The 21,649-nt window shown below is 41.7% G+C and overlaps 1 protein-coding gene across 1 annotated transcript; it reads left to right on the top strand.

Moving 5' to 3' along the window:
- Nucleotides 1-1,674: 1,674 nt before the first annotated feature.
- LOC134635854 (cytochrome b5 reductase 4) lies at nt 1,675-17,007 on the top strand. Its single transcript, XM_063485451.1, has 16 exons — nt 1,675-1,870; nt 3,290-3,414; nt 4,122-4,275; nt 8,631-8,731; nt 9,502-9,586; nt 9,940-10,021; nt 10,118-10,175; nt 10,255-10,348; nt 11,915-11,947; nt 12,037-12,159; nt 12,307-12,447; nt 13,312-13,458; nt 13,695-13,845; nt 15,710-15,796; nt 16,193-16,354; nt 16,841-17,007. The coding sequence occupies exons 1-16, from the start codon at nt 1,759-1,761 to the stop codon at nt 16,893-16,895; spliced, it is 1,710 nt and encodes a 569-aa protein (XP_063341521.1). The 5' UTR covers nt 1,675-1,758; the 3' UTR covers nt 16,896-17,007.
- The last annotated feature ends 4,642 nt before the right edge of the window (nt 17,008-21,649 follow it).

Raw genomic sequence — 21,649 nt, forward strand, 5'->3', positions numbered from 1 at the left:
TCTTCAAGTCTTTTGGAGTTTTTTCTCTGTTCTGTCTCTCTATGCACTAACTGCCACAAACAGCAGCTGTAAGCATCTCCTTATTTCTCATTGTCTGTGGCATCATGAGAATCAGCTGCTGATTTAATCAACTATTAGCCACTGCATACAAACCCTAACAACTCGTGTGTTCATTCGCGAAACTTTAATCCTCACCATAAGGGTCACGTTCCAAACACTACTACATAATTCAGATCTTAAATATTTTTGGTAAATTAAACTGTATATTTCAATCTTTTCAGACTGCAATAACCGAAAAATGATTTCTCACTGATATTTTTACGTTTCCCAATTCGCACACAGCTTGCATAAATTTTTATTTGAACTTATTCAAACCAACACTATGGAGGTCTCCTTCATTATCTGCATTAGACCAACTTCCTGTTAATCGTTAACCAATATGGCTGGTAGCACATGTTCTAGACAAGTAGCAGGTACAGGAGGGACCCTATGAGATTTATATGTGGGACTGATTACATCATTAATTTATAGTGCAGAATGCTGAAAGATATATGAACAGAGAGTATGCAAAGGGACAGAGCAAAAATGAATGGGACTTTTATCCTCACTGAATGATTGCTTAAGTGCATCGCTTTAGTCTGCACACAAACACGAGGTCAAATAATCTTTAAAAATCTTATCTAGATTTACACTTCACACTCTGTCCCTTAATTTCCTCTGTAATGGATCCCTGATTGTCGTGGAGGAACAACCCACCATCCAAGCCCAACCCAAGCAGTGTGGTGGCCCCCAAGGGCAGGCTGGTGGTCCTTGGCCAGTGTTTGTGAAAGGGCCCCAAGCTGCGTGCACCGTGGCAAATGAGGCGCGTGACTCATCAGACCAAACATGGGATTAGCTGGTAATGATCTGGCAAATGGTTTTGAAATTGTAATTATCTGGCCTTCAGCTGGATCTGATAGGAGGCAGGGACACATAGAAGGACTGACAAAAAAGGAGGTAGAAAGGAAAGTTATAGTTACTATTTGTTACGTGACATGCACATAAGCAAAAGTCTCATTTAAATATAGTACAGTTGGGACTAACAGAAAATACACACACTTTGCACAAGATTCAAGCAGAGGGAGAACTTAAAGAAAAAGGACTGAAACATGAACAAGGAGAGGCAACAAACATGACACCTTCAAATCCTAGCACATGTCCACTCCAATCTGACATAACTGAGCTCTAACTCTGTGTTGATATTCCATGCATGCAACAAAATAACATCCACAGAGACTGATGTAAACCATTCAGTCATTACTGCTGACCTCTGCTGCCACCTGCAGGGAGGAACATAGAACAACTTGTAGCGATGCCCACTAAAGTTCCACATGCTGGGGTATTACTGCAAACCCAGCAGCAAAGCAAGAAAAATATAAAATAACACAAAAATAACACAAGTCCAAGTAAGTAATGAACCAAGAACACATATTATAGCTTTAGACTACATTTTACCAGACAGTTTGAGTTCACTGAAATATTCAATAATACACTTCATGAAGCCTGGCCATCATTAACGTTATTGCTCTCTACCGACTAACAGAAATACTTGTCAGTGGGTCTTGACTAGGCACATACAGGCTTTTATTGTGAAGGTTGGGTACTCTTGTCCATTAATCCTCTTAGCAGATTAGCCTTTGAAAAGCAAACCCTCCAGAGTGCACAGTAGTAACATTGAAATGAAGATAAAAACGCTGTGTAACATGCCACGTTTCCACAATGCCAGCTGACAACCAGACAGATTCAGACGAGGAGGAGGAGGAAGATGACGGCGGGAGTGAGGGAGGAAATAGTTCATCTGTTGTCACTTTTTTCAGCAGTTTAATTTCAGGTGTGTTTTCATGTCAGTGTAACTAACCCGACTCTATTCAAGCTAACTTTGAATTGTTGTGAGTTTTTCTGAATGGTGTAATCAGTGTTGTTTTTGATGCAGCTCCTCTTGCTCTGTAGTGACACCCTACCAAAGAGATCACACAGTGTCACCAATGTTTTGCTGATGTTGTTTGTAAATGTCTTAACTGCAGCACCCCGAGGAAACCCTGAGACCTGTACTACAAGGCAGGGTTTGGGCTTATCTGGGTAACTCTAGAGTTCACTCTGAGCCTTCTGTACTATGAAGCAAGTTCAACATATCCAGAGTATCTTTTCATGACCTGGAAGCACTTCCCCTAACACTGACAGTCAGGATAAGTGGTTGCATGATGCTGGTTATCAGCCTGCTAAGTTAACCTGGGGTTTACTGATACAAGCGTGTTCATATGAAAGAGTTGTGTTGGAAACATCTGGCAAGTCGCATTGATTAGTGTACTGGCAGCTGAATTGAAGAATAAACTATAGATTTAGAAAAAATACACACATAATACAGAATGAAAGCAACAAAACATAAATAATTAATTAAAGATGAAACTCACTTTACAGTGTTTACAGTTGGGGCATATTGCTGCCCCTCACTGAGCCTGTTTGGAAGGTTCTTCCTGTTAAAAGGGAGTTTTTCCTTCCCACTATTGCCAACTGCGTGTAGTCTGAATGTTGGGGTTTTCTCTGTGTTATTGTAAAATCTTTGTCATACAATATAAACCTCCTGGAGGAAACTCTTGCTGTGATTTGGTATTGTAAAAATAAAACTGAGCTGAAATGAATTTATTTAAAAGTATGAACAGCATCAATGAATTTGCACTTCAGGAGCTTCGGTCTGGAAAGAGGCTTTAGCTGATTTGAAGTCTAGAAAGAAGCTAAACAACTGGGCAAGTCCACAAACGTATGACTATCTCAGCTCTAAGACACGGAAGGATCTGGTGGATCATAATCGAGAATTTTCTTAAATTCATATTTTTATCGTAAGAAAACGGAAAGATAATCTGCTCACGTTAACCTTGTTTGGTCGCGAAGCAGCGACGTCGCAAAATGATGACTTCACGTCTTGACTTTGTCGTCAGACTGTGCGACAAATGTAGTCTTATTTATTTACGGAAGCTTAAGCCAGGCGGTAGTTCGCACTTACATCCTGGATAAGGAGAACTACTGAATTTGATTATTAAATATTTCTTTCAACTCGCAAACATTAACTTCAGTCGAAATCTCGATCTCTAGATTTACCTCTAAAGTACGTTGACCTGTTAGCCTAGCTTAGCCTAGCAACACTGCTGAGATGTGTCATGAGAAGCAGGGAGCTAGCACCGCCGACACTATGACAGCACTGTGATATCTGATGTTTGTGTGTGACTGTGTTAAACTGCCGCTGGTTAAACAGGGTTTGTACGAAAGTGGGGCTGCTTCCGAACCGTTCACAACATGTTAAACGTCCCGACCCAGTCCTTTCCGGCACCGAGCTCCCAGCAGCGGGTCTCTCCGTCCGGCCAGTCCGGGAGGAACAAGGTAACTCACTTTCTGGATCCCCCAAACACCCGTGAAACCCGCACACGCCCGTTACACACTTTATTGTGTTAATGCGCTTTCTCCCTTCTTTACTTTTCTAACCATTTATTAATTATCCTCCAAAATATTTATTGCGCAATTGACTTTTTTACATTTCTCTTTATTATTCTAATAAATCAAAGCTTCTCTTCTGGCAAATAAGTCAGTGAGTTCAACTTGGCACATAAAATAAGCTCACAGTGGAAATAACCGAGTAAACTGGAGACAATTGTGTCGTTGTTTCCGCTCATGAAAACAACTGAACACTTTTTGCCACATATAAATCAAGATTTCACGTTGTTATCTGAAAATGTCGAATCCAACAACGAGTTCATACCTAATTTAATCAAAGTGAAAATGTTTTTTGTTTGTTGTTTTTTCAGTGGCGGAAACAAATATTCAGCTAAATAAGTAAACGTAAAATAATGTCAGACCTCGCTTCGTGGGATGCATCAGGTGTTGTGTATGTGAAGTAACAAGGCTGGCTGCTAGTATGGCCAGTTTATGATTTATGTTTTGCATTAGAGAGTGGTATTTATTCGTTTAGAGTTTTGGATGTCACACCATTAACATCTGGTATATTAGCAAAATTGAGTTTCCACAATGCTCCAGAGAGCTCTGCTGTCTAATATTTGTTCCTAACGTTTTTCATGACTCTGCCCTTAAAGGTGGCATTGAAGCCGGGCCACAGTCTCATGGACTGGATTCGGTTTGCCAAGAGTGGAAAAGATCTTACTGGACTCAGGGGGCGCCTCATTGAAGTTACTGAGGAAGAACTGCGGAAACACAACAGGAGAGAGGACTGCTGGACCTGCATACGAGGTGAGTCTGCAGGGGCCTTTATTCTTGGAGAAAACTTCATGGCACTTCTCTTTGTGAAGTTTGTCCTTTTGATAAGGCCATCTGTGTTGATAGGCTCATGACACAACGTGGAGTTTGTGTCACTTTTAATTTGTCATTTTTCTGTGGTTTCCCCAGGTAACTGTTAAAAACCGTTTCCCTTCATGGATTGGTAAAGTAGCAAAGTGTAATGTGTAATAGATTTTGCTCAGTTTTCAAAATTCAACGAACACCATGAACCACAAAGTGCATCTAAAGAAAACAAAATACTAAATGGTGTCGGCTTTATTGAGTTTACTTCAGTGAGCAGGTCCTTCTGATTTACCTACAGCAGAATTTTATTTACTGACAATAATACTGTTTGCTTTGACCGTACAGGCCCGCTAACACATATAACATAACCCATATCAGTGTCAGTCTCATATGTCCTCACAGATGATCGACCATGTCACTGTTATACCGCTGGTTTGAAGCAGGGCTGGGCGATATGAGGAAAATCTAATATCACGATGTTTTTTGGCTGTATCACGATACACGATATATATCACAATATGTCTGAATAACCTCCAAAAACAAATGTGATTCTCAATCATACACGGCCCAACATCGCACAGCTGTACTCATTCAAATCCACCGTTCAGTATGTTTTTCTACTTTGAATACAAAAAATCTGAATGAATTGAAATGTTTTATTTTAACCCTTTTGTTGTCCTTGGGACATTTTTGTGCTCTAAAGAAATCTTTTGCTCTCAAAAATGTGTTTTTTATTCATCAAATGGTCTGAAAATAACAGAAGTTATTCATTACTATGCTGTGCATGATTGGAATAAGTTTTAAGTAATTTGATTTATTTATGGGGTTTTTATTGGATTGTATAACACCTGTGGTCCTCGGGGACAAAAATGACCCCAAAGTGTTGCAAAGGGCCGTATTTTCACACCATACTGCTTTCAAACATCTTTGATCTTGGATCACTGATGTGTGGGGTCAAGCAAAGGTCACAACAACAACAACAACAGGCAGCACAATGAGGAGGCAGGTGCTCTACATTCAAGTCAACTGTATTTATACAGCGCCAAATCACTACAACAGTCGCATCAAGGTGCTTCATGTTGTAAGGTCGACCCTACAATAATACATACACAGAAAGTTCCCCTCCAGTGCACTAGAGGCTTGTGAGCTAATTTTTTTACCATGTTGTGCAAAGGAAAGACCGGTAGAACAATGCATATATTGTCCTCTGGTGTAATGAGGAGGAAGAATTAATGTTCAGGAAGATCCAGGGTTAGAAGATAAAGAAAATATTGCAAATATTTAGATCACATGCTACCCTTTCTCTGAAAAAGCACATGACCCACCTGCAGAAGTGGAAGAAGGCTATGAAGTGAAGCAAAGTGATGAAGAATCTGAACTATGTTCAGGTAGGTTCTCAGGCATCCAGGACATGGTAGTCTGAGGAGCTTGGAAAGAAAGTGACTGGGCTTCTTGAAGTTTCTTGAATTTTCAGAATGTGAAACTGAAATAGAAGATGTGTCAGAGGACTACACATCTTCCATTTCAATTATGATGAAGATCAAGCAAGAAAGAGGAGTCAGCTGAGAGAGAGGAATATTTGCAGTAATGTGAGGAAACATTGATCTGGTCTTCTATCCTTCCCAGTGACAGACGATGCATGACTCTCTCGTGCATCACAGAGAAAGACAGTCTACCACAGTCCAAGCACATATGCCAGGTCCCATACTCCTTCAGTGGCTTTTCTACTCGAGCACTGAAAGCATTATACACCATGTATTCTGCTTGTATTCTGCTTTTTAACGTTCACATGCCAATGGATGCATCAGAGACCAAGTTGGGGTTCAGTAACTTGCCCAAGGACACCTTGGTAAGAACTCCAGACTAGAGCACACAGAGATTGAACCAACAACCATCCAAATAGCAGATGACCTGCTCTACAGCCAACTCAATGACAAACAAGGAGGGACAACGAGAGAGGAAGAAAAATGGACCGAATGCAGCTGTAGGCACATGTGGGTGTGTTGATTCTTACTGTTGTGCATCCAGTAAAGTCGCTACGGCCAGTTTATGACATCCTGAGTCTGGTAGAGAAGTTTTAAAGGTGACACAAGATTAATCATAGATGATTATCATTTCATGATAAAGACACAATAGATGATCGTCGTTCATCACACAATTATTGAGGTGTATGCAACAAGTGGGTGTTTCTCCTGCTGTGATGTAAGATCCAGGTACTGATGTGACTGTATGAGCGCCTAGTCCCCTTCAGAGGACTCTGTCCATTCCAACAGAACATCCAAAGTAAACCAGGGAACTATGAGATAAAAACATGGGCAGTATGTGATGCCAGGTCCAGCTGTACATGGAACATGCTAGTGTACGATGGCAAACCGCCTGGCCTGCAGTCAGGACACGCGAGTTGTCCCCAACATTGCAGGTTTCCAAAAGAAAACAATCACCTGTAACAACTTGTTTACTGAATATGACCCTTGGCCTGCAACTGCAGAAAAGAAAGCTGTCCATGATGGGACCAGTACAGAGGAATAAACCTGAGCTTCCTCCTGCACTTGTGTCAAATATGGACACACCTTTGTCCTCATGAAAGTTTGCCTTCACTCAGACCCATGCCCTGGTGTCCTACCATGCCAAAATATAGAAAAATCACATGTAATGAGTTGGAATAAAGATGAATAAAACCTTGAAACACAGAGATGGATGATATTTTATACTTATTGCTTTATAAACAGTCAAAGCAAACTGGGTCATTTTTGAGCCCAGAGGACAACAGATGTGATTATTTGCTGCCAGTAAAAAACTTGAAGTTGTTCAAAAACAGCTTCCTAAATAAACTTTGACATAAACCCGTCTGTGATCATCTGTTAAAGCAACTGACTCTGGTTGTGAAACGATAATCACAATAACTGATCATTTAATTTATTTTTTTACCCGAAAATAAAGAAACGTTTCGTATAAATGAGGCTTTATCAGACATAAATTTGAAATGGAATAAAGAAATAGTGTCAAAATGTTTGAATTAAGTTTAAATTAAAAGTGAGGGGTAAATCCACCTCATATTAATTAAGTATCAATCAAACCAGAAGGCGACATTTTTGACCCCTGAGGACCACAGGTGTGATTATGTGCTGCCATTTAAAATTTATAATTGGTTCAAAAAAACTTTCTCACTAAAGTTCAACATACAGCACTCTGTAGTTAGTCAGACAGTCAAAATAATCTAAACATTTTATTTTTGCTCAAAAACAGAGCATACTTTATGTAAACAAGGTCTGGTGGCCCAAAAATGTAAAATGTTGGGTAAATTTTGTGGTCATGTGTTGGTCTTAAGTCAAACTAAGCTGTAACACTGAATTGATTGGCAATTTATACTTAATACTTTAAAAAAACACTCAAATGAAATGGGGTCCCGTGAGGACCACAGGTGTGTGGGAATCGGGAGGACATGATGAGGGTTAACAGAGGTTTTTCACAGTGACGATGCTGTTCGTCTCTTTCTGTGGTCAACAACACTGACCTTTAACAGAAGGTCACGGGAACAGAAAAGGACATCGAGCAATATTTCATCAGACAAAACAACTGAAATTAAAAAGGTGCTCCTTTGTGCTTAAACAAAAACTGTCTAAACAAAAGTGTAGACAGCGACTACAAAAACCACCGACTGGTGAAATCCAAACGACAGCGAGTCTCATTCCCTCGCTCGTCTCAAACTCCCGCCGTCACCATGTTTTTCCCCATGTTGTAGTAAATAAACACGCATGCTGAGTGCAGTGTGTCAGGTTGGGAGGGGGGAATTGGTGATGCGTTTGCAGCGTGTGGGAGAAAACAAACTCAGTGAATTACATGCAGACAGCTTAATATTGCCATGGCAACGTATACTCAATGGTTATGATAAAGCCATTTATGCATCGCACGTGGAAAAACTCGTGATACATCGAGTGTATTTGATAAATATGGCCCGGCCCTAGTTTGAAGTTTGGTTTCATTTAAGGTAAAGCAGAAGTGCTGCAGCCTTTGAGGACGAGGTCTGCACAGCTCTGTGTGAGGAGCTGAGTCAGACTCTGCTGCTTCTCGGTTAGACATTGCTAACACAGCTGATTTCTCAGTAGAGTGTGTGCATGCTCACGATGTGGGACCTTTACTGGGTTTTCTGCTGGGGTGTATTCTGTGTAATTTTAAAAATATAATTAATTAAAAATATGATAATATTGAATAATCGTTTTATGCTCCTGTTTTTATCTGTATCTGTCTGCAGAGGACAAACATAAGTTAATACACATAAAACTTTGTGTGGATGTTTTTGACAGGTATGGTGTATAACGTGAGCGCCTACATGGACTACCACCCTGGTGGAGAAGAGGAGCTGATGAAGGCAGCAGGAGTAGATGGAACTGAACTCTTTGACCAGGTATGGAAGAAAAAAGTAAATGCAGTGTATTGTATAGGGAGTAAAGTGACACTAAAATACTTTTTTCCATGTTTGTCATTGACATATTTTCAGGTTTAAGATACAGTAAAAAGTCTGGAATGCATCTGCAGATTTATGATAAGTGCTAAACGTTTAATTGGTTTACCAGTGTGCACATGAAGCGACTGTAGGCTCATCACTGGAGTCCACCAATAAATCAGTTACAGAGTTGACTTCACATGTCCACTCTTTATTCTAGGCAGGATTTGTTTGTTTAGTCATGCCGATGTGTTTAGTTTAGATTTTAGCGTCAGACTGTGACATAGTTCTTTATCAGTCTCACAGTCAATTAAAACTACTCTCTTGTTGGCTTTATGTGTGAAAGTGGGGCCTCGTTAACAGGCAAAGCTGAGCAGAGGTGAAAATAACTCTGGCAAGACTGCAGCAGGACTTTTGTTTGCAGTATGATATAGATTTGTAAGCTCAAAGCTTCAATTCAGCTTTATTTATACAGCGCCAAATCACAACAACAGTCGCCTCAAGGTGCTTTATATTGTAAGGTCGACACTACATTGATAAATACAGACAAAAACCCAACAATCATATGACCCCCTATGAACAAGCACTTTGGCGACAGTGGGAAAGAAAAACTCCCTTTTAACAGGAAGAAACCTCCGACAGAACCAGGCTCAGGGAGGGGCGGGGCCATCTGCTGTGATTGGTTGGGGTGAGACTGACTTGGATGAGTGTATATGTGTGTTTGTGCGCAGGTCCATCGCTGGGTCAACTATGAGTCTATGCTGAAAGAGTGCTTGGTGGGCAGGATGAGCACCAAGGCCGCCACAGCTGTTAGAGGTACACACAGTGATTTACATCCATCTACACTCTCTACAGAAAAACACAACCTTTAACTAAATCTATGAAGCTGTTACACTTCAGTCCTGGGGGTGGGGGTAGGGGGGGGCTTTTCACAAGTATACATGTAGAAACTGCTGTGACTCTACATCCTGGTGCTGCCATAGTTGTGTTCAAAAAAATAAACATGTTTGCAGCTGTGACCAGTTTATCGGCACATCTGTAATAAATACACATAAATGAGCTCAGAGAATCGAGCCCTGCCGTGAATGTTCATGTTTAGTATGATGTGTTGTTATTATTCCAACTAAAAGTTTTTGCTGCATCAAACATGGTTTCGTCTGTTGCCATAGCAATCATCCCTCCCCCACCTGTGACTGGCCTCGCTTCACCGACTTCAGTGGCTCCTCTTCCAGACAAAGACTCTCGCCCTCGGTATGAAGGACAGTAAACACCTAAAGAACACATCTGATACATCTGATAAGGAAGCTCTCAAGTGACAATATCATCTTCTTCCTGTTGCTGCTGCAGGTACGATTGGTTCCAGACTGATGGGACTGTTCATCTGGTTGTTTATACCAGAAGAAAGGTAATCGCTCCACCTGTGATGTACCAGTACAACCAGTACCAGCTGTGCACACAGTAACTGTACGATCTGTATGTGTCAGATACCCAGCTCAGGCTGTACCACTGTCGATCTAAAGGCAGGTGTTCTTCGACTGGAGGTGCTGCTGGGGAAAATGTCCTACATGATTCATTTGCGTGAGTATTTTATTGCTGTGTTGCATCGATCCTAAGCAGCATACTACGCTGTATCGCTGCAGCAGTCTTTCACTCTACATTGTTCAATAAAATATAAACAGATTAATAATGAAAGCTCTTAGCCGTATTCGTCCAATCTGGTAAACACAGAAACATTTTTATTAACTGTTGTTATCATCTGCCTGTCACTCATAGCAGACTTTGTGTAAGGAGATAGTGTGGCACTAAGCTAAGAGGCCTTAAAGAGCTCCTGGGCTGGAAGTTTGATACACTACGTAAAAAAAGCACCGTCTGATTTTTACCCCTCAGCTGTAAAAGGCTCCTGGGGTCATCAACGTGGCCCTGCTGTGAGGGCGGGCAGCACAGGTGTATCTATGAAAAGTAAACTACAATAACTCAGAGTTTTCTGATCACATGAGACAAACACTGAGCTACACTGACGAGAGCGGGAGCTTCATACAGCCTCATTCACCCGTACAAGCAGCTTGTTTCTGTGCTTAAGTTCTTTCTATCTAACACTGATACGCATTCGTACTCTGATGGGCACATCGGTAGATCAGCTGATGACCCGCTCTACCTCCTGAGCTATTGCCACTCCAAGAACAGCCTATCAGCTGTCAAGCGTGGTGGTGGTAGCATCGGGCTGTGGGGCTGCTTTGCTGCCAGTGGTCCTGGTGCAGAAAAAGGACGACCTCTGAACTCTTCAACTTGACCTCACATCAGCAGCTAGACAGTTAAAACAGCACAGGACAGTGATCCCAGACTGGTCAGCTGTTGTTTTGGATAAAGCAGATTAACCTTCCCAAAGCCCCGAGCTCAACTGTATCGAAAATATGTGTAAAACTGACCAATTTAAACGAACTGTTCAAGGTGCAACATACCGAGAGATATTTAATCAAGTATTAGTCGGAATGTATGTACAGCATTTAAGCCTGTATGTATCTGTTTGACTTTGATGAGAGAAAATACAAAATGGATTTAAATTTGTGTGCTCAATTCTTGTTTTGTATCGTTCCACTTTGGGAAAAGAGCCGTTCCAAGAAATCATTAAAAGCCCAAAGTGAGCCTGAGTTTCGTGCCCATGATGTGTAAACGTTTGACCACAGCTATACAAGAGCTTTCTCCCAAGCATTCCTCCGTCATGGAAGTAATACAGAGATATTTGTTAGTTCCCACATGTGTTATAGCTGACTCTCTATTCTCTTCACCCCTCACACGTCACAGCAGGTGGTTCTCTTTCTGCTGTCATTAAGCATTTCATCATAGCAGACGATCTGAAAGCTGGGGTTGTAGTCTTGGTCTTTGCTTAACTTTATAAAGGTGTGAATTGGTGGTATCCAGATGTAGCTAAAATCAGATTATGGTTTGATTTGGTGCCAGAACTACTTGAATTTCTAATGAGGTTTTTAAGTGCTGTTACTTCTGGAAGCCCCAGTTTTTCTCCTGCAGAGATTGCTCTTGTTCCTCCAGCTTTTAGCATAGCTTCTGTCAACACAGCCGTAATGTGAGTTTCAAGCTTATGAATAAATGATTTTGTTTGTAAAATCGACTTTCGTGCTTTTGCAGGTCTCTCTAATGAAGTTGAGGAAAATGTTGCAGGTGAACAACATCTTTGAAAACAGATTCTGTACATTAACATTCACTGTCTTGCTCTTGTCCTTAAGTTGGTAAGTTGTTATCATCTACAGTTCACACTGCTTTCTCCGTGGGAAAGATCCAGGTTAGCATACGCAAAGGTACTCACGGAAAATGGGCGAGCCTCGGTCAACCTCTGGAGTCCCATAATACGTTTGTACGCCAAAAGGACCGAGGTGGGTTCCAACAACATCACAGATGTGCCTGTGTAGCCTGTTCACATCGTCACTGGATGACATCGTTCCACTCGCTTCCTACATGCTGTGTGCTCAGATAAAAAGAAAGATACATAGGAGACCACATTGCTGTTCCCTGTTTTACAGCTCTCTTCTATCGGGATTGTGTGTTGGTGTCTAAGACTGAGGTGAACCACAACACTTACCTGTTCAGACTGCAGCTCCCTGCTGGGACTGTCATGCATGTGCCAGTCGGGAAACACGTCCATCTGAAAGCGCTCGTCCAAGGTGAGCAGTCGTGCAGGCAGCTGGTGACACATGTATAAGCTCCAGTTTAGAGGAAGCTTAAAAACACCTGTGGAAAGCAGGTGTGGGAAGCCTGCTGAAAATAGAGCAGTGTTAGAAAGTTTATATTGTGTGTCAGAGAGGATGCTTCATTATCATCTACAACCATGAAGTATACAGTGATACAGAGTATTCACATCCTTGTTGTTAATGTGTCTTAAAACAGTTGAACATTACATAAAAGTTGTAAAGTGATTTTCATGTCATTGAGTGGAAAACATGACGTTGCACTTGGTGGAGGGATGCTTGTTGGCAAGCACAGCAGTAGATGTTCAGCAGGTTTGCACACATCTCAGGGTTTGTGCTTTTCCACTCCCGAGTGCAAGTCTGCAGTCCTGATGTCCTTTCACAGCTCTTTGGTTGTTACTTCAGGAGTATCTGACTAATTGGTTTATTATAATGTAGTGCACAGCCTTTGTGTGGGAGACAACTGTGGCTGGGTTGTAGGGGATCGCTACTTATTTTACTCAGTGAGCTGCAAATGTGTATAATTCAATTCATATGGGATTTCTAACTTTTATGTAATGATTTTTTACATCACTGTGCATTTTTGTGGCAAGTATTTCCATCAGTCTCATTCTGAGCCTTACTATAGTTAAAAATGAGCACAGCTAGATAAGTGATGACTGGTCAGTTAGTAAAATGCTGATATTAGTTTGATACAAACTGATTCAGCTTATTTTTATTATTTTAATGGCAGCGAATCACAGACAGAAACAGCTCTGACCTTGGACTGTTTCTGAGAGTGTGACATCACCGAGACAGGCCCAGCTGTAAATCTTACTGCTGTTTGTCATCTACATGCAGACGTGGAGGTAGTGAGGCCGTACACTCCAGTGGAGCACATATTTCCAGCAGCTTCTAAGAACTGGTCACAGGAATCAGACCTCTACCTCATGATCAAAGTCTACCCTGATGGAGCGTTCACCCCACACCTCAGCAGCCTGAGTGTCGGTGAGTCACATTCAGGGAGCACCTCCCTGGGAACATGGATGAGGTCCAGTGACTTCTCTCTGCTTAACCTGTAACAAACAAAAGTACAATGAAAAAACCAATGTGTGCATTTCCACGTGTGGCACAATAACGCGACCAACTCGCCATCTAACAGTAAATAATGTTTTGAATTTTGATTTGATGAAGGTGTTTAATCTGTGTAAACTGTTGTAATAATGACGTGTTTACTCTTCTAGGTGACCATGTGGCCGTAAGTAGTCCAGAAGGCACCTTCAGTCTCCGCCCTCTTCGTGATGTTACAAACCTCTACTTAATAGCTGCAGGCACAGGCTTCACGCCCATGGCTCGTCTCATCCGTGCGGCCCTCGAAGACATCGAAACCATCGGGTAGGAGCAAACTTTCAGAAGTATCGCTTATAAGTGACACCTTTGTATTCAGTGCTGATCAGTAAGTGCATTCATTTATATAAATACATGTACTTGGAGCAACCATCTGGTTGTTGGTCACCTCCCCGAACTGTATCAGGAGTCTCCAGGGCATGAGAAACAAACAAACAACGAGAGAAGCAAACAAACAACGAGAGAAGCAAACAAACAACGAGAGAAACAAACAAACAACGAGAGAAGCAAACAAACAACGAGAGAAGCAAACAAACAACGAGAGAAACAAACAAACAACGAGAGAAACAAACAAACAACGAGAGAAGCAAACAAACAACGAGAGAAGCAAACAAACAACGAGAGAAACAAACAAACAACGAGAGAAGCAAACAAACAACGAGAGAAGCAAACAAACAACGAGAGAAGCAAACAAACAACGAGAGAAGCAAACAAACAACGAGAGAAACAAACAAACAACGAGAGAAACAAACAAACAACGAGAGAAGCAAACAAACAACGAGAGAAGCAAACAAACAACGAGAGAAACAAACAAACAACGAGAGAGCAAACAAACAACGAGAAGCAAACAAACAACGAGAGAAGCAAACAAACAACGAGAGAAGCAAACAAACAACGAGAGAAGCAAACAAACAACGAGAGAAGCAAACAAACAACGAGAGAAGCAAACAAACAACGAGAGAAGCAAACAAACAACGAGAGAAGCAAACAAACAACGAGAGAGCAAACAAACAACGAGAGAGCAAACAAACAACAAGAGAAGCAAATATGCAAACAAAAAAGATGACCTGCAAAGACATTACACTCATTCATTCATTGCATGCTGTGGGTCAAATGTTTGTGCGTACCTGAGATATTTCTCTTCTTTGTTGTGATCAGTTTTGGGTTTCATTACTCAAAAAAGTTACTTATTGGTCACTTTTCTTAAAAGTAATGCAGTACGTTACCTTCCAGGAATTTGTTTCACTGCTTTTTACATCGTTTTTGAAACACACGTCTGATAATCACCATTTAAACACATAAAGCTACAGCCCCACACACCAACACTGATCTCTGTCCTAATGAGGACACACGTCATCTTTCTCTTAGTACTTAGGTGTGACCACAAAGCAAAGATGAAAGTGGTTGCCATGGTGATTGTACTGTAGAAACGGAGGCTGACTGCTCATCAGTGCTTATGTTAACTGTTGAAACTTAGAGTGTGTCTGCTGGGCTTGGGTTGCCATTCACTCAGCTTTAACGTCGCTGGGTTTTTGGCTAGATTAGCATTAGCATGTTTGCAAAGCTCCAAAGTTGCGTTAGCAGCATGATGCAGCTGTTGTGGATGCAGTTTGCACTTTACCATCGCACTCCTTTTATAGAAATAAAAGTCATGTCCATCCACTCTGAAGACTGTGGCACTATGAAGTGCAAGGGGAACTGTGGGATCGATAGACAAGCAAACTAACAAGGAATTAGACTTCTGGGAACCGGTTCTTGATTCCCATCAATACTTCGGAGTGCTTGAAGGATCTGGTTAGCTGTGCAACAGCTTTAGTATCTCACACCCACTCACCATCTTTGATTTATTCTTGCAAATCCAACAAAACAACAAATACGTTTCCACAAACTTGATCATTTTATATGCGAAAACAAGTGTTTGGCTGCAACATCTGTCTGTCATGTGTGGGTGGTTGATTATATTTTGTTTGAGGATCTGAGACTGTGTCCTTAGATGCCCTGTGTGCACTGTAACCTCTGGTGTTTTACCAGTGAACTCCCCGTGCTCTTCACATTAGTTTGAGAAAACAGTTGTAGTGTTTTTCAGTTGGCTGCTTGCTTCATAACCTACAACATTTTTGTGTGTCTCCAGAAACACAAAGCTGCTCTTTTTTAACCGACGAGAAGAGGACATCCTTTGGCGCTTTGAACTGGATGAAGTGGCTGCTAATAATGACAGGTATAGGAGCTGTGCACCTGGGCAGTGCCTCACACTGTTGGTCGTGTTAACAACAAGCCTGTAAGGTGGTGCATGTGAACAAACAGCAGGATGGACTCATTGGTAGAAAAGAACCCGAGGTCTAAGAAAGAAAAAGAAAATACAGAGAAAGAGAGACGATGAGGAAAGGAGTAGTAACCAGTTTAGGCCAGTGGATTTTTGCATCCTGTTAAATGTCTATGTCATAAATATGTTATGGCCAATTTAGATAGCTGGTTCAATATTTGTTTTAGCCTTTGGAGCTTCAATAAGCCGGTGTGTCAGAAAAATACCTCAACTGAAATGAATGGCTGTGGAGATATGTTTACATGTAAAATGGCTCTCGTGTCTCGTCTTCAGTTTGTTGCTGTGTGTTAGGTTTCAGGTGGAGCATGTCCTCTCTGAGCCCAGTGAACGCTGGACCGGCTGGAAAGGTCAGGTGAACGAGCCCATACTTACTGAGATGCTTGCCAGGCCTGATGGGTCCAAATGCTACGTGTGTGTCTGTGGCCCTGCAGCCTTTACAGAGCTAACACTCGGGTAGGTAACACAACCGCACTGCTGCTCTGACAAAGTGTTTTATTTAAAAGCCGTCCTCACAGAGATCTATGTTGTGTTCTGTTTGACTGACTGCACTGTTTCACTCGGTGTGCAATCACAGCATTTAGGAGCTCCAATACAGTCATGTGATACGTCCTAGAAATATCATTGAAACAGCCAGCGAGCATGTTCACGTAGACTCTGGCAAAGTCTCAGATTTTTATATGATCATTAAATAATAAATGTGTTATAAATTCAAAGGCCAAACTGCCTCAGCTCCTCGCTCTATTCTTTTCTTTTCTTTTCTTTTCCAAGGACTTGATGTAATTAATGGCAGATATTTTTCCACCTTTTTTAAGATCTGAAATCTTTGTAAAACATTCAGCTGCCCGGGCCTAACAACACCAGACTGAGAGCATTTTCCATGTGTAGCGTGAACTGACTCAGCTTTGTGTTGACCTCCTTTCCTGTGTGCTCTTCTTTTAGGTTGTTGAAGCATCAGGGCTTCAGTGAGCAGGAGCTCCACGCCTTCCAGGGTTGACATGAAGGGAACATTGTGTTTCTATGCGTCAAGAACTTGATGATGCTGATACGTTTGAGGTGCTCTGAGGAACATCATATAAATAAATAGAAATATCACTGGTACTGTTTCAGATACAGTGGCTCCAGAAAGTATTCATTCAACATTTGTCATGATCCAGCCTTATTCCAAAATACATTCAGTTCATTTTTCACTTTAAAATTCTACACGTGATACACCATGATAGCAAAGTGAAAAACGTTTGCTTAAAGTCTTGCAAATACACACACACACACACACACACACACATGTATGTGTGTGTGTGTGCACATGGCCTTAATGCCTACTCCAGCTCATTTAGCTTAAAGCTGCTCTTAACCTCGTCAGCGAGGTAACCTGCGCTCACTGGGCATATTTCTATTTTTATTAATTCCTGCTCACCTGAATGCTTTGAGGAGTGAGCAGCCAGTGACACCTCAACCTGAGTCCAACATGCTGATTTTTATAAACACTGCACCTTCAGTTCTGCCTTGACAGAACCTCATCACCTGCCTCTAGTTTTTAATTCAGTTTTATTTATAAAGTGTTAAAATCACAACAGCAATCCCTGCGAGGTGCTTTATATTGTAAGGTAAATAATAATACAGAGAGTTCACATTGCAGGATGTTATGCCACGCAGCTACGAGGGTAAAGGAAACCACACATAGAGACCGAGGCCTGTGGAAATCTGTGACTCTTTCTCCCGAGGGTAGAAGTTTACTAACAATGAAATGTCCCAGAAGTATCTCTGCGTGCTAAAGAAAAGTGTTGCAACAGAAGGAGATTTTTCCAACTATCAAAAAGAAAACTAATGAACGCCAAGTGCTTCCTAGCATGGTATGGTGGCACCACCGCCTGGTCACGGTGCCAGGAAAGCAGCCTTTTCCCGGGGCTTTAAAAACGTTGCTCAGGGTAAATTCAAAGGTTTGCTTTGATCATATCAAACTCATTGCTACATAATACAGGCCTCAGCAGTGCCTACCTGTGGCTGTAGCTCAGGTGGTAGAGCGGGTCACCTACTAACCAGAAGGTTGTTGGTTTGATCCCAGTCTGCATGCCAAATATCCTTGGGCATGATACTAATCCCAGGTTGCTGTTCAATGCATCCATCGGGGTGTGAATGTTAGGTAGCACTGAAAGCCTAGAAAAGTGCTGGTGTGATTGGGTGAATGAACAAGTTGTATAAAGCGCTTTGAGTGCTCAGATAGGGTAGAAAAGCGCTATATAAGAACCAGTCCATTTACCTTTAGCTCCTCCCACAATAGTTGGTGCACATTGTTCCCATTGGGCTGTAGTCTCTGGGTCTTCAGTTTCAAAAGGTTATAGCACTGAGCTACCAGGTGTTTCTTGGTTCTTTGCCCATTCATAGTTATCACATTTATGCATATAACCTCTCTGAGCTGGCATAGCCATGTTACATCAGTTCCATGTTTTCTGTCCTTACCCATGTAGGCAACTTCTCATCTGTCCTGTTCTGGTTTCCCAACACCTGACCTTGTTAAGCTGGGTGACGTCTAAGCCAGTAGTTAGGCTTAGCTAGCATTTGGGGTGTAGCCCATGCTGCATGCTGCATGCATGTCTTGAATGGGTATAATACGGTCAGTGGATACAATTAGAAAACATCGTTTACATTACAGTTGGTAAACTTCATCAATACTTGGTCAGCTGACATGACTTATCAGGCATTCGGGTCAGTCAGTCAGGGGCGCACATCCACTGTTACAGTCACGTCCAAAAGTACCTCAGCATGGCTCCTCTGCTCCTGCAGTGTGATAACACAACCCTGGAATTGTGCAACAAAGACATTCAGGCTGCAGATAGAACAATGTGATGTGCTATGTAGCTGCAACAAGAATGAATCCAGCAGATTCCATTAGTGTGCGAGCAACACCACAGCCACAGCTCTGCATTTGTGTCATATCAGTAATGCCAGCTCACAGTTTTTGTTTAGGGAAACTGCGCTACTTTTAACATAAGGCTTCAAACTTGCATTTTTTGGAGGGGGCAGCCTGTAGCTCGGGCTGGAACAAATAATCTTGAACTTGTGGAAAAATAAATTGACACCAATCAGATTTTCTGAGGTTTATTAAAAAAAATCCGGATCAATTAAGCCAGAACAGTCTTCACACCTGCACTGATACTGAAAAGAATAAATAACATCTCCTTTACACATGTGTGGATACAAACACTGTGTTTGCAGCTGTATGCAAAAGTTACAGTTAACAGTACATAGAGGTTAAATCAGGTGAAACATTTCTAACCTTTGATTATTTTAATTCATTCACAGCACTTGTGTGTAAAATGTATTAATAATAAGGATGGTGAATTAACATTGGCTGTTTTGTAGCAGATGGGTATCTCAGTGGACACTGTAAAGACAAATTAAAGCATTTACACCGAGTGTGGTGCTCAGCTGCCCCGTATCTCAGACATAACCTGGAAACACAGTCTGAAGAAGGTAACATCATCGTCCCATCCAGACCACAGTCTGTGCTCCCTGCTTCCCTCTGGGAAGAACGAGGTTCAGGAACCTCTGATCCAGAAACAACCAGCTCAGGAACACCGTTGTCACAATTTAAACCCTACACACACACAAGCACACCATGCACACAAAAATAACATTGTGCAAATACTGTGAATCCATGTACATGTTGTAATTACTCTGTAGGCTTCTCTTTTATTCATGTAAGTTACTCCGGACAATAATGTTATATCGTTTCCACTTCATATTAGATACCAAACTTTGTGTCATAGTTTGAGTATTGTAGTTTTCAGTGACAATAAAACAGTCTAATCTAATCCAAAACCGTCTTAATTTTGATTACTAATCTTCATAAGCTTCCCGTTAGGTGCAGGATTCAGGAGATCAGGTTGTTTATTCATGAGAGGCTGTTATTGAGTTTAGGCTGTGCGACACACTAATAGGTCACTCTGACAATCTGCTCTCTAACACAGGGGATGACATCATGTGTTAAGAGAGCAAACACTACATTAACACTACTGTCAGACTAATATTGTTTTCCATTGAACATGATTGTTGGGCTGCTTTAGGCAGCAAGGGTCAGTGTCACTACTGGTACCATGAAGTAGTTCTGACGTTGCACAGGCCGTAGAGAACATTATGCTGCCGTAACATCGTGCAGATGAACAGTTTGGTCTGAGGATGCATCTCCAGAGGGATGCACAGACCTCTGCAGGCTAAGCACCTGACTGCCATTAGATATCGGGCCTGAGCCCAACAATGCCTGGCCTCATGTGGCACGAGTATGCAGCCAGTTCCTGCAGCATGGGGACCATTAACTGCCCCCATCTTTGTTTTGGTCCGTCCAACACCAGCAGATTGCACTTCAGACTGTCCGGGAGCTCGGCAATGACCATCGAGACGTGGGGGGGAAATGCCCCAGGACACTATCGTCGTCTCATTAGGAGCATGCCCTGATCCTGTCAAAGTCAAATTTATTTATGTAGCACATTTAAAACAGCAACTGTTGACCAAGGTGGTGTACATTTAAGGTAATCAAAAGACATAAAAACATAGGAAGAAATGATAACATTTAAGAAAAAGAAGCATAAAATGAGAAGATTTAAGTAAGAAATGAGACAAATAAAGGTCATACAAACTCTTTCTGATTTAAAAGCCAAGGAACAAAAGTGGGTTTAAAAAGAGTCCAATGTTGGGGAGGTCCTGATGTGAAGGAGCAGTTTGTCCCACAGTTTAGGAGCAGTTACAGCAAAGGCCTGATCTCCTCTGTGCTTTAATCTGGACCTCGGCACAGGAGCATTTGAGCCGTACCCCCAGTGAGCTTGTTGGGGTGTACCAATTTAAAAGACCAGAAAGGTGTGAGGGTGCTAACCCGTGCAACGGCTTCAAAACGAATAATAAAGCAACAAAGGATCCAGCAGGTGCATCTTTCCAATCCTGGGAAATGTAGGATGCATTTGTAGGCTGTATTTGGATGAACTTATAAATTGGGACACCCGTCACTGCCTACAATACGAACCTAAACGATGCCACATCCAGTGTGTCCAAACACAGTAGTCCAGTCAGGTAGAGATATCTAGCACGGTTTTTGGGGTGTTTTTCGCAACTGATGTTTAACACTATATTAAGAATGCCTTTGCAGTGTAATTGAGAGAATCCTTCTCTCATCTCACATGATTTTATGCTATTTATGTTAAATAACAGCACTTTTTCTCCCACTTCTTTTTGAAGTATTATTCAGTATGTTTACCAGTTTTAAACAGTGTTAATGAACACGGGGTCTGTCGGTCAGTCATTTTAAAGCCAGCACATCCTGTATCACACAAATGTATTTCATCTGAGAGGGTCAGGGTCCAACACAAAGAGATGCAAAATTATGAGAAACTAGAACTTTGTAGATAACTGCTGGAAAAAAGTTGAGAATTTGTGTTCGTGATCTGACGTATTTTCTCCAAAACAAAATATTCAGCAACTCATCCACAAAGTGGCAGCCAGGTGTCAGAGACGTCCTGAGATGCATAAAGTGTAAAAGCTGCCAGTGCTCCGCTGACACAATAACACAGACCTCTGAACTTCTGGCATTAACGACACAAAAACTTCCTGATTGTAACGCAGTAAGTGCCAGGAGCTCGTAGATTTGGGATTTCATAGCCGAGTAGCTCCTACAGGAGTTAATAGTAAAGGCCCCAGTATTTTTGTCAGTTATTAATTTCACCCCCTGCTTTAAGTTTACTTTTTTGTCCCACCCTCTTA

This window comes from Pelmatolapia mariae, linkage group LG10_11 (assembly GCF_036321145.2).
Source record: "Pelmatolapia mariae isolate MD_Pm_ZW linkage group LG10_11, Pm_UMD_F_2, whole genome shotgun sequence".
NCBI classification, from domain to species: Eukaryota; Metazoa; Chordata; class Actinopteri; order Cichliformes; family Cichlidae; genus Pelmatolapia; species Pelmatolapia mariae.

Coding starts and splice junctions, on each gene's coding strand:
- LOC134635854 (XM_063485451.1), top strand. CDS start 1,759: ATGCCAGCTGACAACCAGACAGATTCAGACGAGGAGGAGGAGGAAGAT. Junction 1,871..3,289: donor TTTCAGCAGTTTAATTTCAG/GTGTGTTTTCAT, acceptor CTGGTTAAACAG/GGTTTGTACGAAAGTGGGGC. Junction 10,176..10,254: donor TTGTTTATACCAGAAGAAAG/GTAATCGCTCCA, acceptor TGTATGTGTCAG/ATACCCAGCTCAGGCTGTAC.